The sequence below is a fragment of the Lepus europaeus genome, chromosome 22 (genome assembly GCF_033115175.1).
Source record: "Lepus europaeus isolate LE1 chromosome 22, mLepTim1.pri, whole genome shotgun sequence".
In the NCBI taxonomy this organism is placed as follows: domain Eukaryota; kingdom Metazoa; phylum Chordata; class Mammalia; order Lagomorpha; family Leporidae; genus Lepus; species Lepus europaeus.
Window position 1 is genome coordinate 23,793,299 of NC_084848.1, and position 15,060 is coordinate 23,808,358.

The 15,060-nt window shown below is 55.2% G+C and overlaps 1 protein-coding gene across 4 annotated transcripts in view; it reads right to left on the reverse strand.

Annotated features, from left to right (window-relative positions):
• ADCK1 (aarF domain containing kinase 1) overlaps positions 1-15,060 on the reverse strand; it is a 135,738-nt gene that overhangs the window by 38,404 nt on the left and 82,274 nt on the right. For 3 of the 4 annotated variants that reach the window (XR_009864820.1, XM_062181549.1, XM_062181551.1), the window contains one exon: positions 5,544-5,702. The exons of the other annotated variant lie outside the window; for it this stretch is intronic. Coding sequence is in view for 2 of the 3 variants with exons in the window: in XM_062181549.1 (XP_062037533.1) it covers positions 5,544-5,702 (159 nt within the window). In the remaining variant the exon portion in view is untranslated. The remainder of the gene's footprint in view (positions 1-5,543; positions 5,703-15,060) is intronic. 4 annotated transcript variants of the gene reach the window in all.

Sequence of the window (15,060 nt, forward strand, 5' to 3'; positions counted from 1 at the left end):
CGCGATGCGCCGGCCGCAGCGTGCCAGCTGCAGCGGCCATTGGAGGGTGAACCCACGGCAAAAAGGAAGACCTTTCTCTCTGTCTCTCTCTCTCACTATCCACTCTGCCTGTCAAAAAAAAAGAAGAAGGGAAGTCTGCTAGGGAACTCCTTTTTGACAGGGATATGAGGGGAAAGACGGGGCACCTGGATGCCATCTCTGTAGGGCAGCAGCAACTGCGCAACTGTTTGGGGCCCATGATGGATACCAACTTAGGAGGACAAACTGGAAGTGGAGATGGCGGGGTGAAAGCAGAAAAACCGTGGGTTCCTCCCAGCCACAGTGAGGCACGTGATCAACCAGCCTTGCAACAGCAGACCCAACTTCCAGACGCCCTGACACGGGAGATAACAGGGGTTACTATTACCTGTACCACTTCAGGGGGAGTTTCTGATTCCTTCAACCAAAAGCATCCTGATACAACCAGCCAGCCCCACCTCTTCACTCTCAAAAATCTCACTCCTAGAGCCCTCTCTTTATATCCTTACAGTAAATATAAAAGTGCTTCCAAAAGTTCAAGGAAAATGAAATAAAAAACTTATTTTGGTGCCAAAAAATGTGAAATGCTTGCAGTTTTCTCATAATATGTATTTTTCGTACACTTTTCTTGTCAATACTTTTTTTTAAGATTTATTTATTTGAAAGGCAGAGTTTACCAACTGAAAAGGAGAGACACACAGAGACAAAGATCTTCCATCTGCTGGTTCACTCCCCAAATGGCTGCAATGGCCGGAAATGGACCAGTTTGAAGCCAGAAGCCAGGAGCTTCTTCTAGGTCTGCCACATGGGTACAGGCCCCCAAGGACTTCAGCCATCCTCTGCTGCTCTCCCAGGTGCATTAGCAGGGAGCTGGATTGGAAGTGGAGCAGCTGGGATTTGAACCAGTGCCCAATTGGGATGCCGCCATCACAGGCAGTAGCTTTACCAGAGGCTGTCCAGAGGTACTACACCACAACGCTGGCCCCTCCATGAACTTTCTGAAGATCCCACATATATGTTTGGATTTACAAGATCACCTCTGAAAACATATATATCTAAAGGTTGAATCTATCAGTCACTCTCTTGTTAGTGAGAATTACTTTAATCAGATTGCCTTCCCCTCAAAACCAGGCTATGATCAGTCACAGGCCTGGGGGTAGAGGGGGCAATAGTGGGAGAGAAGCCTAGGTGCACATGATGCCTGGGACTGGCCTAAAGAACACAGAAGGCAGCACAGAAAGGCAGCTTTGCTTCCTCTTTGCTCCGAGCCCTGATGTCCCCTAGAAACCTCTGTGGCACCATGGACTCCTGGGCACCATTTTGGGATCATCACTCCTAAAACCAAGACACCAGGGGTCTCAGAAAAACATACTACATGTTTCAAGTACCAAACAGAACGGGCTTCCCAGATGGGCTCTTCTGGGTTGTGCAGCAGGGAACAGTACCGGGGTAGGGCTTTCACACCCAAGACCAAGCCCAGGAGAAGGCGCGGCCCCAGCGACGCTGCTCCTGCAACGAGGGTGGGGGCTTCAGGCCCGCTCCCCGCTGCTCTCTCAGGGGCTGTGAGCAGGGCCGCAGCCCCAGCACTGTCTCAGCCATGGCCAAGAAGCTGTTCTGTACTCTGCACACGGCCCGCTGGGCCGTGCTTCCCAAGAAAAGCGTCTGACTCGTCTCTCAGCGAGGACAATGCCAACTCTCTATTACTGTTATTATTGCTATTGACCTCACGGCCACCAGTACTTAGGAGGCCAGCGAAGCTCTGAACAGAAGGGACTGCTGTCCTCCCGGCCCCTGTGGGCCCCAAGGCACTGTCGCAATGAGGCAGATTCCTGTCTGAATCGACAGTGACCAGGAAACCCAGGGAGGCTCAGTCCACAGCTGGCCACGGCTGCTCCGTGCTCACTGACGGGTGCTGCGGAAACACCAAGCGCACGGTGCCACTTGGTAACCTGCTGCCGTGCCCAGCGCGCTTGGCAGCTACTCCAAACCTTCACCTCCCTGGGGCCTCCACCGCCACCCCCCACCCTGATGCTGGCCAGATGGTCCTGCCTCCCACTGCACACAGCAAACAGAGGCTATCAGGTAGGCACACACTCCACTGCCCAGCCCTCCTCCCGCTCTGCCCCACACGCTCATCTGTACCCAGCCCTGCCGCCTTCCTCTGGTCACAAAGGCTGACGCTTCCCCCTGTGTTCCAGCACCCACCTCCTGAAGCTCCTCTTGGCCTTGACCTCGGAATTCCTCTCTGCTGATGCTCCACCCTCCCCCACCCCTTCTCCATCAGCTGCAAGCCTGCTCCAGCGGCCCTGGCACTTAATCCTCCGCTCGCTCTAACCACTACCCTAACTCTCCCCAACCTCCCGTGGTTTACTATTTGCCATTACGTGTCTCCACTTCTCAGGTCTTGATTCTTACCCCTCTGCAACGTTGCCTCACCAAACCCAAATCCAAATCCAAAATATCCCTTTCAGGGCGTCACTAATTTCACCTCCTGTTTGCCAACGTTGAGGAACTCTGACAGGATTTCCCAAAATGACTGCAACAAGGTCCCCATTTTGAAACACTTCTAGACCTGCCAGTCCGTTAGGAGGGAGAGTCTGTTTGCCCACCCCCGAGCTGACTGCTTCACCAGCAAGGAAAAGGCAATGCTATCTGGCTCGGGGGGCTAGGGTATAGACAGTGATGCCCGTCCAGCCTGATTCTCTGGGTGTGCTTGCTCTTAGAACCCAGCCACCACGCTGTGAGGAAGCCCAAACAGCCACACGAAGGCCCTGGCGCGGGTTCTCAGCTGAGCTCCCAGACACACCGGCCAGCTCCAACTGCTAACCACAGGAGTGAGCCTCCTTGGGCGTGGTCCCTCTGGCCCCTAGCTGAGCCACTGCAGCTACTGCTGCACGAAACAGACCCGCTTCTCCAAGCGCAGGTTCACAAGCAAAGCACCCGGCTGTTGTCTGAAGCCACTGAGTTCTGAGAAGGCTCCTGATGCGTCATCAGGGGCGGACACTGCGCTGGCTCTCACCTGGCTCTCCTCCCATCTCTCTGGCCACGCCTTCTCAACCCCCTCCATGAACTGAACCCTCGGGCTCACTCCTCATGTCAGGATGCTCCTCAGCCTGCCCCTCGTTCCCATGTATCTACAGACACCTTCCCCAGTCATCGCAACCATTCGTCCAGTTCCACTACCTTGAGTTTCCTGGCTCACAAATCCTGAATCCAAATCCCAATCCAAACCCCAGACTGACACAGACATCCCTATCCAAAATTACTGGCAGCAATACCTCACACCGCAAGGCTGCTCCCTCACCTGTCACTCAGCTCCAAGACCAACTCCGTACTCCTGGAAGAAGCTATGTTTCCCACTTGCTCTGTTGCCCACTCACTTCCAGCTAGATTTGGCCACTGAGCAACATGACTGAAATACCAGGGACCGGGAGGAGGTGAAAAACTCTCTGCCTCCAACAGCACCCGCAACTCCAACAGCACCTACAACTCCCAGGCCTGTATCTGGGATCCGGGTCCCACCGTCAGGCAAGTTCAGTAGGGTTCCAGCTTCCACCAGGTGCTCCCGGCTCCTGAAATCGTAAAATCCACCTCTCCTCCTTGTCCCCTGCCCCGCCGTGGACTGCCGACCCAGCACCCCCGTCTGTTGTCAGGCCCACTTACTGTTTTAAGCGCCGTGTGTCTGAAGCTCTTCAAGCACACTGTTTTTGGCCTGCCTGGACTGTGACTGATACCCCTGGTCAAAGGCGCCCAAATGTCATCATTGGAGCCAGAATCCTCAGAGGTGTTCCCGTCTCCTCCTCCTCAATCCCACTGCCCCTGACGCCTCCCCAAGTGAAGTGGGAGCCCCCCTGGGGTCCGCCCCAGTCAGCATTGCTGTCCTGCACAGGGCAGCAGCCCCTCGCTAGTCTCCAGGCCACAGTCCCTCTGCCTTCGCACCCTGCCGCCAAGAAATTTTTATTTCTTTTTTTTTTTTTTTTTTTTGACAGGCAGAGTGGACAGTGAGAGAGAGAGACAGAGAGAAAGGTCTTCCTTTTGCCGTTGGTTCACCCTCCAATGGCTGCCGCGGCTGGCGCGCTGCGGCCAGCGCACCGCGCTGATCCGATGGCAGGAGCCAGGTGCTTCTCCTGGTCTCCATGGGGTGCAGGGCCCAAGCACCCGGGCCATCCTCCACTGCACTCCCTGGCCACAGCAGAGAGCTGGCCTGGAAGAGGGGCAACCAGGACAGGATCGGTGCCCCGACCAGGACTAGAACCCGGTGTGCCGGCGCCGCAAGGCGGAGGATTAGCCTAGTGAGCTGCGGCGCCGGCTGAAATTTTTATTTCTAATGCACAACTGATCATGACAGCCCTGATTAGAAGGCTCCCAAGGTTCCCCACTGACTACACAGGAGGAAATCAGATCTGCTCAGCCCCACAGACACACGTGCGTTTCAAAAATTTCGTGGAAAGGGGCATCGTTTTGTTTTTTTCATGGCACGCATCTTCCATGCATTTTTTGAAGACCCCTTATGTACATGGCTTTCACATTTTTGACACAAAAATAAACTTATCTTTTAAATCCATTTCCCACAAATGTTTGGATGCAGTCTCGCGTGTACTGAGCGCTGACAAGGTGTGCTCTTCCACACTTGAGCCTGGAGGACGAGCATGCTTGCCACTCCACCCTCCCAGCCTGGCACCACCTGGACCCGCTCTCCTGGCACACCCCGAGCAGGGTGGCGCTTCCCCTGTCCCACCCTCGCGGGCTCCTCAAAAGTTCACTCCATTCCCTCCAACATCACCTCCTGGGATGGGGCTCGGCACAGCATCAAGATGCTGGCAGGACATCCGTATCCCATGTCGGCCTGGGTTCAGGTCCTGACTCTGCTCCCAATTCCAGCTTCCTGCTGATGCACACCCTGGGGCTGGGTAGTTGGTCACTGCCACCCACATGGGAAACCTGGACAGTGTTTCCAGTTCCTGGCTCCCCAGCCACTGCAGGCATTTGGGAAGGAAACCAGTGGAAGGGGGAACTCTCACTTGCTTCCTCTCTCTCTCTCTCTTCTCTCTCTCTCTCTGTTTCTCAAATAAATAAAAAACCGCATCTCCTGCCATACCCCCATCCATTCAAACCAGGGCTCCAGGGCACTTTGCTGGCACCGTTCTCTATGACAGAGCTCCAGTACCCCTGCTGGGACTGGCTGTTGACATAGCTGTCACCCCCACTTAACAGGACGCTCCCTAGGAGGGGGGCGGAGTGTCCTTGGGCCCAGCAGCAGCTCAGCCTGTTTGGAGACCACCACAGACAGTTCCCAGGGACAAAGTAGGGTCTGGTAAGTCCCCCCCCTACATCCCCATAATATGGGGACCCTGTGGCTGCAGCGCTGCCATGGCGTTCCCCTGTTGCAGTCCCTGTTCTGTCTCCTACTCTGCTGCTCTGAGGACCTCACACCACCTGCCCGTCTGAGCCAGGTCCACGGAGAATGTCTACATCCCAGGGAAACGCAGACTGAGGATGAAGCAAGGAGGAAGGGTGGCTCTCACCTCCATCAGGAGAAGGTCCTTGGAGCTCTGCGCCTGCACCTTTGGGTGCTGCACCTTCACGGCCACCGTCCGCCCGTCGCGCAGCACCGCCTTGTGGACCTGGGCCAAGGAGGCCGCCCCCAGAGGGGTGTCCTCAAAGCTCACGAACAAGTCCTGGATCTGTCAGGAGTGGAGAGAGGACAGCACACTTCAGAAGACGGCCCAGGGCAGCAGGAGGGGCTGGGACGATGGCCCAGAGTCAGGGCCGCCCAGGGTCCAGGAGAGATTTCCTGTTGCTCAGCTGCTCCCCAGCCCAGGGCCTCGCCTCGGCCCACTGCCTCTGTGGAGACCCAGGTCAGGCACACAGAGGGCATGTCCTCAGTTGAGAGCACACGGGCTCTGGAAACCTCCATGAGAGGCCAAGAGGTGCACCCAGAACATTCAGAACTGCATCTGGAGCCCATTTAATCACTCCCCAGTGTGCCTCCTGGGTTCTCACAGACAGATGATTAAAAGTCGACAGGTAGGCTAATCCTCCGCCTTGCGGCGCCGGCACACCGGGTTCTAGTCCCGGTCGGGGCGCCGGATTCTATCCCGGTTGCCCCTCTTCCAGGCCAGCTCTCTGCTGTGGCCAGGGAGTGCAGTGGAGGATGGCCCGGGTGCTTGGGCCCTGCACCCCATGGGAGACCAGAAGAAGCACCTGGCTCCTGCCTTGGGATCGGCGTGGTGCACCGGCCGCAGCACGCCGGCCATGGCAGCCATTGGAGGGTGAACCAACGGCAAAAAGGAAGACCTTTCTCTCTGTCTCTCTCTCACACTGCCCACTCTGCCTGTCAAAAAAAAAAAAAAGTCAACAGGACATGGGCCCAGGCCAGCCCACAACAAGGACCAGATGGAAGATGGTCCAATTCCACCATCCAGAGGAGCTCAAAGAACCTGGGCCAGCTCCAAACCCAACAACTGCCTGTAATCTCTGCCCAAGCGGCAGCCTCAGAGAGGTGGTCCCGGAGCCCATCCCAGCCTGGCCAGCCCTGCAGAGACCCCAGGGCTAGAACCCTGTCACAGCTCAGCCATGATGCCCCCCAGAGGGGCATCCTCCCCTACCCTCTCTGCACCTCGCTTTCTCTCTGTGTGGAGTGGAAAATACAGTCCTCTCCCTTCCTTCTTCTCCTTCCTTCCTCCTCCCCCCTCCCCCCTTAGATACTCCATATCCATTGCCCTGGAGGAGAAACTCCTTCTGACTCCAGTGGTCACAGCTACATGGTCCACTTCTAGATGGGAGGAAGGGCCCCAGATGCCTTTTCCAAGATTAGCCAAGGTTGAAATTCAAATCTTCTCCATTTCTGTAAGCCTCTATCTAGCCTCATGATTCCTCACAGTCCGAAGATTCACACACATGCACACACGCACACACATGCACACACACATGCACATGTATAAGGTCTGCCCTCTGATTCAGGCCCAACAGCCTCTGAGTCAACTGCATGGGTACTGCACATGTACGGACTTGCTTTCCTGTCCGTATGTTGTACACAACACCGTACAACAAGTATTTGCAGAGCACTGGCACTGTACTGGTTATCTGTCATCTGGAGATGACACACAGTACATGGGAAGACTCACAGGTTTCATACAAACACCACGTGTAGTACACAAGGGACATGAGTGCCCGTGGAGGTCAGCATCCTCAGGGACAGCTGTCCACATAACCACTCACACGCCTCCCCTCCTGCCGCACCCCCCAGGCTCTCCTCAGTCCACACCCCTTCCTGCCCCTGTCTTTCCTCCTGTAGCAGCCCCTTGGTCCTGCTCCTCAGCCCTTTTCCTTTCCCCAAACCTCAGAAGTCCCATGGGCCCCGGCCACTGTCCCTTCCCTGTTTGCAAGGCTGCACATGACCCTGCCGATCCCAACTCGTGAATCGCTCCCTCCATCCCTGCCATCATCCTTGTCGCTTGCACTCAACTCCATTCTGTCCACCAAGGTTCCACAGAGGCCAAAGGCACAGGACGTGCTGGGAGGGGCCGACGCATCTCTGACATGAGAAGCAAGTATGGGATTGGCTTTCCCAGTCCCTGCTTCCTCATCGATCTTTCTTTCTCCCATACCGAAGTCCCAGGTGCTCCCAACAATGCACCTGTCTTTTCCCTTCTTTGATGATTCTAGGCTTCCTGAGGGCAAGACTCCTTCTCATCACCTGGGGTCTCTCAGCCCCAGAACACCCTGAACCTGGGCTTGGGATGAAAGAGGACCAGGACTATCACCCTAAAAACCCCATGAGGACATCAGCTCCACGTGGGCAGGAGTTTTGTTCTGTTCCCTCCGGAGTCCCTGCACCCATGACGAGGCTGGATCTAGTCACTGCCAAACAGGTGTTTGCTAAATGGCTGGACCCACCATCCTCTCTGCTGGAGAACAGGATTCACTTTTCTTCCCCTTGAAATGCCAGACCTTCCCACTCCCTCTCTCCTCAAATGTGTAACATTCCAAAATACTCAAAGTACACATCAGGTGTGGGGTTTATCCAGACAGTGTCCACCTGTTACTCCCTGGTGGGTGGGAAACTCCAGCTTGGCCAATCAGAACTCTGAGTGCCTCTGGCCACTCTGATTGGTTCATAACAGACCATCTGGCCCAATCAGATTCAATGGTTTTGCTTTCCTTTGAACTGTAGAAGAAGAGATTCCTTCTGCACAACTTGGGCAGAGAAGCCTACAGGAGCTGGAGCTGCTAAGAGCCACACTGTAGAGCCGAGAGAGGAGGTGCAAATCCTGATCATGATGGCTGAGCCCCTGGCCATACCTGAGTACCTGCCCCCTGATTCTCCCAGTTTAAGCTTTATGTCACACACAGCTGAAGGGGCTCTGACTGACACAGTCCATTCGCAGGGCCCTGCCAGGATAAATGAAAGGCTTCACGCGTGTGAAGCCCAGGATTGCCCAAGAGGCTCAGTGAGCCCGAGTTCATCACCCCCCACCCCACCCCCACCTCTTGCTGGGATGGGGATCCAGGAACAGAAGGGAAGGTGGACCTTCAGCAGTGCTCCCGGTCTCTGCACAATGACATCAACACCAGGCCCTGTGGAAGCCCTCTGCTGGTTCCAGAAACAGTGCCAAGGACAGCGATTCTGGACCAGAGTGTGACCACAGGCCCTCACCTCCCTGGCAGCTGGAACGGCCCAATCTTCCTGCTGCAGAGACTTAGGGGTCACCTGCCCTCACTCCCTACCAGAAGCCTCAGCCGGGCTCCCAGGAACACCTGCTCACTGTCTGGGCAGAACAAGCAGTCTTCAAACCACGGTCACTGCAGGGACATTGCAGAGTCACTGCAACCGGAGAGTGACACGGCACTGCTGGGCTGTGTGGCCAGAGGAGCTGCCAAGAGCATCACACGGCAGGTAGAGGAAGGAGAAAGCCAGGCCAGCAGATTCTAATCTCCGGGGTCACAGAGTCTGGCTCATCACACACCTAGGGGACAGGAAGGAGGCCTCCCACAATTCCCTGCCCCCGCCAAGGGAGCCCAAGACACCACCCAAGCCCAGCTGCCAACTCAGCACCCTGCACCAGGCCCAGTGGTGAGCACTCACCCAAATCCCCCATTGTGTCAGCGACAGCCAAGACAAACACGAGAACAAGGAGGCCCCCCTAGACGGGAGACCCGTCAAGCAGATGCCCTCCCCCCTACACAGTGTCCCTGCAGCCAGCCTATCTCCCTCTCTGGAAGCAAGTCGCATGCCCACGCCCGCCTGTGCTTGGATGAGCATGCACACACACACGTGCACACACACATGCAGGCCCACACACACACACACACGATAACTGATCGCTAGAGGATGCTCCTAGCTGCCTTATAAAAAAGGTAATTAAAGATTGGTGCTGCAGCCTGTAATTAAATAGGAATAAAGTATCTCTAAATGGAACCTTGAATCAAAACATTCAGTGGAAGTACTTTATGCTGCTAGAGAGTAAGGAAAATAGCCCCATGCCTACAGCTGAATTGTACCCTGTCCGGCGCAGGCCTGGCTACCCCGGGTGTCCAGCAGAACACCATTCGGGCAAACATGCCCCAGCTCCAGCAGCACTGCATTCGGGCTGGGCCCTCCGCTGCCTCCACTCGGACAAACTCGCACCATGCCTGAGCCTTGCTTTCTTTGCCCTCTTCCTTTTTTTCTTTCTGGGTCTGGCAGCAAAATCAATTAAGTCAAAAAATTGCATTCTTTAAAAAAGATGTATTTATTTATTTATTTATTTGAAAAGTAGAGTTACAGAGAGGCAGAGGTAGAGAGAGAGAGAGAGAGAGAGAGAGGTCTTTCATCCTCTGGCTCATTCCCCAAATAGCTGCAATGGCTGAGCTGTCCCAAAGCCTCGTCCAGGCTTCCGTGTAGGTGCAGGGGCCCAAGGACTTGGGCATCCTCCACTGCTTTCCCAGGCCACAGCAGAGAGCTGGATCGGAAGTGGAGCAGCTGGGTCTTGAACCGGCGCCCATAGAGGATGCTGGCACTGCAGGCAGTGGCTTTACTCGCTATGCCACAGTGCTGGCCCCAAACAAATGATTGGTTATGTGATTTTCAATTATGGTCAGCCCAATGACCCCATGATTCAACAGCTTCCATGTCCCTTTCCAGAAAAGGAAAAACAACAGAGAAAAAAAGTTTCTCTAGGTTTATCTAGTTGTGTGTGTGTGCGTGTGTGTATGTGTGTGTGTGTGTGTGTGTGTTAAATGGGGAGGGGATGTTTGTCTTCCTGTAAGCAGAAAAACATCAGAGGAGCAAGAAGTGTGCCATCCCCAGACGCTTCAGACGGGACAGTTAAGTCTCGACTTCTGCAGGGGTCTGCAAATTAGGAGACTGAGTGACCTCTCATGCGAGTCCCAGGGCAGAGACAGAATTTCCAGAACCTTCTATCCAGCTGGGCAGGCAGTTGTGCAGGTTCCCAGGAAGCCAACTTAGAGCCAATGTTTCCAGAAAGCCAAGGCTGTCCAGGGCTGTTCTTCAGCTCAAAGGTGACCGGCTCTCCTGGAAAAGCCACAGTGTGACGCCTGCGGAGGTCTCCCTGGGTGTCTCGGCCAGCCCCGTGGGCGTCTGCAGCCTGCTAGCCTTGGGCCCCCGCAGCAATGGGCTCACCAGTCACGGCACAGGACAAGGCCCAGATTTTTCCACTAAGGCCCAATTGCAAACGTTCCATCCTGTTGTCCCCACCCATCACAGCAGCCCACTTTTGGGTGTAGAAATGTCATTACCATTTTGATAACGCATCTCACGAACCTCAAACTGCCCAGCTCCTGAGGAAAACGGGGGCCTGCCTGACGCAGGCAAAACAAGGTCTAGGTGCAAGGCCAGGCAGCTTCCACTCAGGAGCTGGGGAGACTGCCCAGGGCACCTGAGCAGGAGCCGCTCGGCGCAGGTTACCATGGCATCAGCAGCCAACGGCTTCTGCCTTTCAAAGTCTCCCCGTGGCCCACCTCAGGCCTGGCTGGGTGCCAGCTGTCACGCACTGGAGCCCGCGGTCATGCACACATCTCTGTCTGTGCTTATGGAAGTGGTGAGAGTGAACCTTACCCACTGCCATCCACACACCCAGCTCGAGCCAACAAGGCCTGTGCAACATGCAACAACCACCTTGGGTAGCACACCTGCCACCACCTCTCACACCCTCTGCTTGGAACCCTCCCCTCGGCACCATTTCCCAGGGACCCGCCCAAGGCACCCCTACTACACCCCATGGTTACCCTACCAGCCCACTCCCCATACCTGCCCCTCTCGCTCACACACATTTGGTTCACACCCCACCTCTGCAGGCTCATTCCTGTGTCTTCCAACAGGGGTTGTGAACCTTTTGCCTGCCAGGGGCCAGTGGATATGAATAACATCATTCACAAGTCACACAAAATTATCAACCAGGGGTCAGCGTGTGGCCTCCACCCGTGACACTAGCATCCCATATGGGTGCCCGTTTGAGATCTGGTTCCTCCACTTCTGATCCAAGTGCTTGGATCCCTGCCACCCAAGTGGAAGACCCTGAAGAAACTCCAAGCTCCTGGCTTCGGCCTGGCCCAGCCCCAGCCATTGTGGCCATTTGGAGAGTGAGCCAGTGGAATGAAGAGCTCTCCCTCTCTCTGACTCTCTTCCTATCTAACTCTGCCTTTCAAATAAATAAAAAATAAATATTTTTTAAAATCAAATTTTAAAAATTATCAACTTAAAAAATTAGCCTTGTATAGATTTACTGGATTTCCGGTCCCTCCTGAGATTGTCTTGGCTGGGCCAAAACAAATGATTCTCCGGGCCTTATACAGTCCTCAAGCCGGATATTTCCCACCCTTGTGAACATTGGATCAGGAGAGCAGATAGGCGGGACACACACTCTCATATCCCCAAGGCAAGGTTTTTTAGAGATTTATTTGGAGAGAGAGACAGAGAGAGCAATCTTCCATCTGCTGGTTCACTCCCCACATGGCTGCAATGGCCAGGGCTGGGCCAGGCTGAAGCCAAGAGCCAAGAACTCCAACTCAGTCTCCCATATGTGGACGCAGCGGCCCAAGCACTTGATCCATCTTTTGCTGCTTTCCCAAGCTCATTAGCAGGAAATTGTATCACAAGTGGAGCAGCTGGGACTCAAACTGGCACTCTAGTATCGAATACTGGCATCACAAGCAGTGGCTTAACCTGTGGGAGTCCATGCCCCTCCCCTGGTATGCAAATTGGAACCGAGGACCCACTCCTAAGAGACAGCACATGGAGGAAGTAACAGTGTACAACTTCCAAGAATAAGTCACAAAAGCCACTGTGACCCCCTCTCCCCTCTGTCCCTGCCATGTACCAAGGACCCTCCCACAGCCTGTGGAGGGGAGCCAGGGCCACTGCCATCAGAGAGCCTCCCACCAGCCAGGCACTCCTGTGACTCCAACCCTGGCTAGCTCCTTGCCTGCACCCTGAGAGATCCCGGGTGTGACGATGCTGACATGTGACCAGGCTAAGGGACACAGAGACCAGGAAAAGCATCCCTCTGGGTGTGTGTGCGAGGATGTTCCCACGAGAGACTGGCAGGAGTCAGGAAACCCAGTGGGGAAGAGCTGCTGCCCTCAGCGTGCTGGTGGCGCAGGGAGGAGGGAGACACTGGGGGTACAAACAAAACAAAACAAAAAGAAAAGGACTTCCCCTCTCCTGGAGCCAGGGCCTTCTCTGGCTCCTCCCCTTGGGCGTCAGAACTCCAAGCTCAGAGCCCGCATCTTATACAGCAGCTAAGATACTGCCTGGGACACACACATCCAAACCGGAGTGCCTGGGTTGGAGTCCTGGCTCCACTTGCAACTCCGGCTTCCTCCTAATGCTCACCCCAGGAGGCGGCAGGCGCTGCCTCCTTCATGGGAGATTTGGGTCGTATTCCAGGCTCCTGGCTTTGGCCTGGCCCAGCCGTCACAATTACAGGCATCTGAGGGAGTAACGCAGCAGATGGAAGCTCTCTCGGTGTCTGTCTGTCTGTCTACCTGTCTCTAGCTCTGTCTCTCTGCCTTTAAAATAAATGAAAATAGACATGTGACTAAACAACAATCCAGGCTCCTCCTCTTTGGTCTCCAGGACGCAGACCCGCGGCCGCCTGGGTTTTCGGGTCTTTGGGCCTCAGCTTCCTTGGTGCCGAGGCTTTGCACTTGGACTGGGCCACACTCCTGCCCCCCGGGGTCTCCAGCTTGCTGACGACTTCTCAGCTGCCACCAACACCAACCCACCTCCCGACACCATATACACCCCCAAGGGGTCTCCCTGGAGAACGCCAGCTAATGCACTGAGCCAGAGCCATCCTTAAGCTGCTCCCAAATTTCTGACCCGCAGACGCCTTAAGACAACAAATGTGTGTTGTTTTAAGCCATTAACGGTTGGGGGTAATTTATTATTCAGCAATAGCTAAGTCATAGACCCCAAGCAAAAGCATGCCAGACATCACTAATCAATCACAGCACTCATTCCTGCTGGGCTCGGATGATGCCCTGGAATCGCTTGTCCGCACAGAGCTGCAGGCAGCCACCAACTGACCTGAATGAACGCCTGAGATGAAATCAATTTGCCATTTCTCAGCCCAGCCCATCAGTCAACAAATATTTACTGCTGGCCCTTCAGTGAGAGAAACCGCGCTGGGGACACGGGCCAGGAGGAGCCCTCGGAAGGCAGCAGCCCCTCTGAAGAACGCACCTGCATCACAGCCGGCCTTGCACACACAGCTGCTGTACCCGCTGTGGCAGGGACAGTCTGGCCTCGAGTGTGACCTCGCAGACCCTGGGTGACCGGAGCAAAAGACAAGGCTCCAGCGCCAGGCTGGGCCTCAGCCCCGCTCAGCAGCTGCCCTGCCCCCAGGTGGGAGTGCCCTCGCCCTGCACCTCCCACTCAGAGCAATTTGTGATAATAAAAATAATAACAGCAATAACAGCTCGAGGACGCGTAGACCTTGTCTTGCAGGGAGTCTGTGTTCTCTCCCAGGTTCGAAGGATCGAACTGTCAGTTCTGCAGAGTCACTGGCTCCTGCTACTGCCAAGCTGGGCAGATGAGGGGCCGGCGGCAGAACCCCAGGTCGGCCCCAGAAAGCACTCGTCTCTAAGTTCCCACATGGAGGCAGGCACGGCGCCAACTGTGACCAACGGTGGAGAGTCTCCAGGCACCGGGTAACTACCCACGTGGCGCTGCCAAGGACCTCCCAGGTGAGACCAAGCCGCTCTTCCCAGGCAGAGAAGCAAGAAGCCAGGGGCAGCCACACCCCAGGGTGCTGTGAGCACGCTCTCCCTGGGGTTGCACAGCAGCTGCTCAGGATAGGTGGAGCTGAGAGGCAGCAAAGCACAGTGATCCACACAGCCCTGGGCCAGACTGGCCCGTTCAGATCCTGGCTCCACGATGTGCCGACCTGGCCAAGTTACACCAACCCTTTTCTCACTGTACAATGTTTACACAATGCTTATGTATTCCTCCTCTGTACACTGCTTATATAAAGATTTCTATGGGGCCGAGGTCGTGGCATAGCAAGTATAGCCACTGCCTGCGATGCAGGCCTCCCATATGGCCTCGGGTTCGTGTCTCGGCTGCTCCAGCTTCCTGCTAACTGCTTGGGAAAAGCAGTGGAAGATGGCATAAGTGCTTGGGCTCCTGCTACCCATGTGGGAGACCTGGAAGAAACTCTTGGCTCATGGCTTCGCCTGGCCCAGCCCCAGCCATTGCAGCCATCTGGGGAGTGAACCAGCAGATGGAAGACCTTTCTCTCCTTTGTTTCTCCCTTTCTTTCTCTCTGTAAATCTGACTTTCAAATAAATAAATTAAAAAATAAATAAATAAAAAATAAAAACCTCTTAGGGCCAGCACTGCGGCACAGCGTGTTGTCACCACCTGCAATGCTGGCAGCCCAGATGAGCACCAGTTCAGGCCCCAGCTGCTCCACTTCCAATCCAGCTCCCTGCTAATGTGCCTGGCAAAGCAGCCGAAGATGGCCCAAGCCCCTGGGCCCATGCTACCCACACGATAGATGAGGATGGAGTTCAAGGCTCCTGGCTTCAGCCTGCACA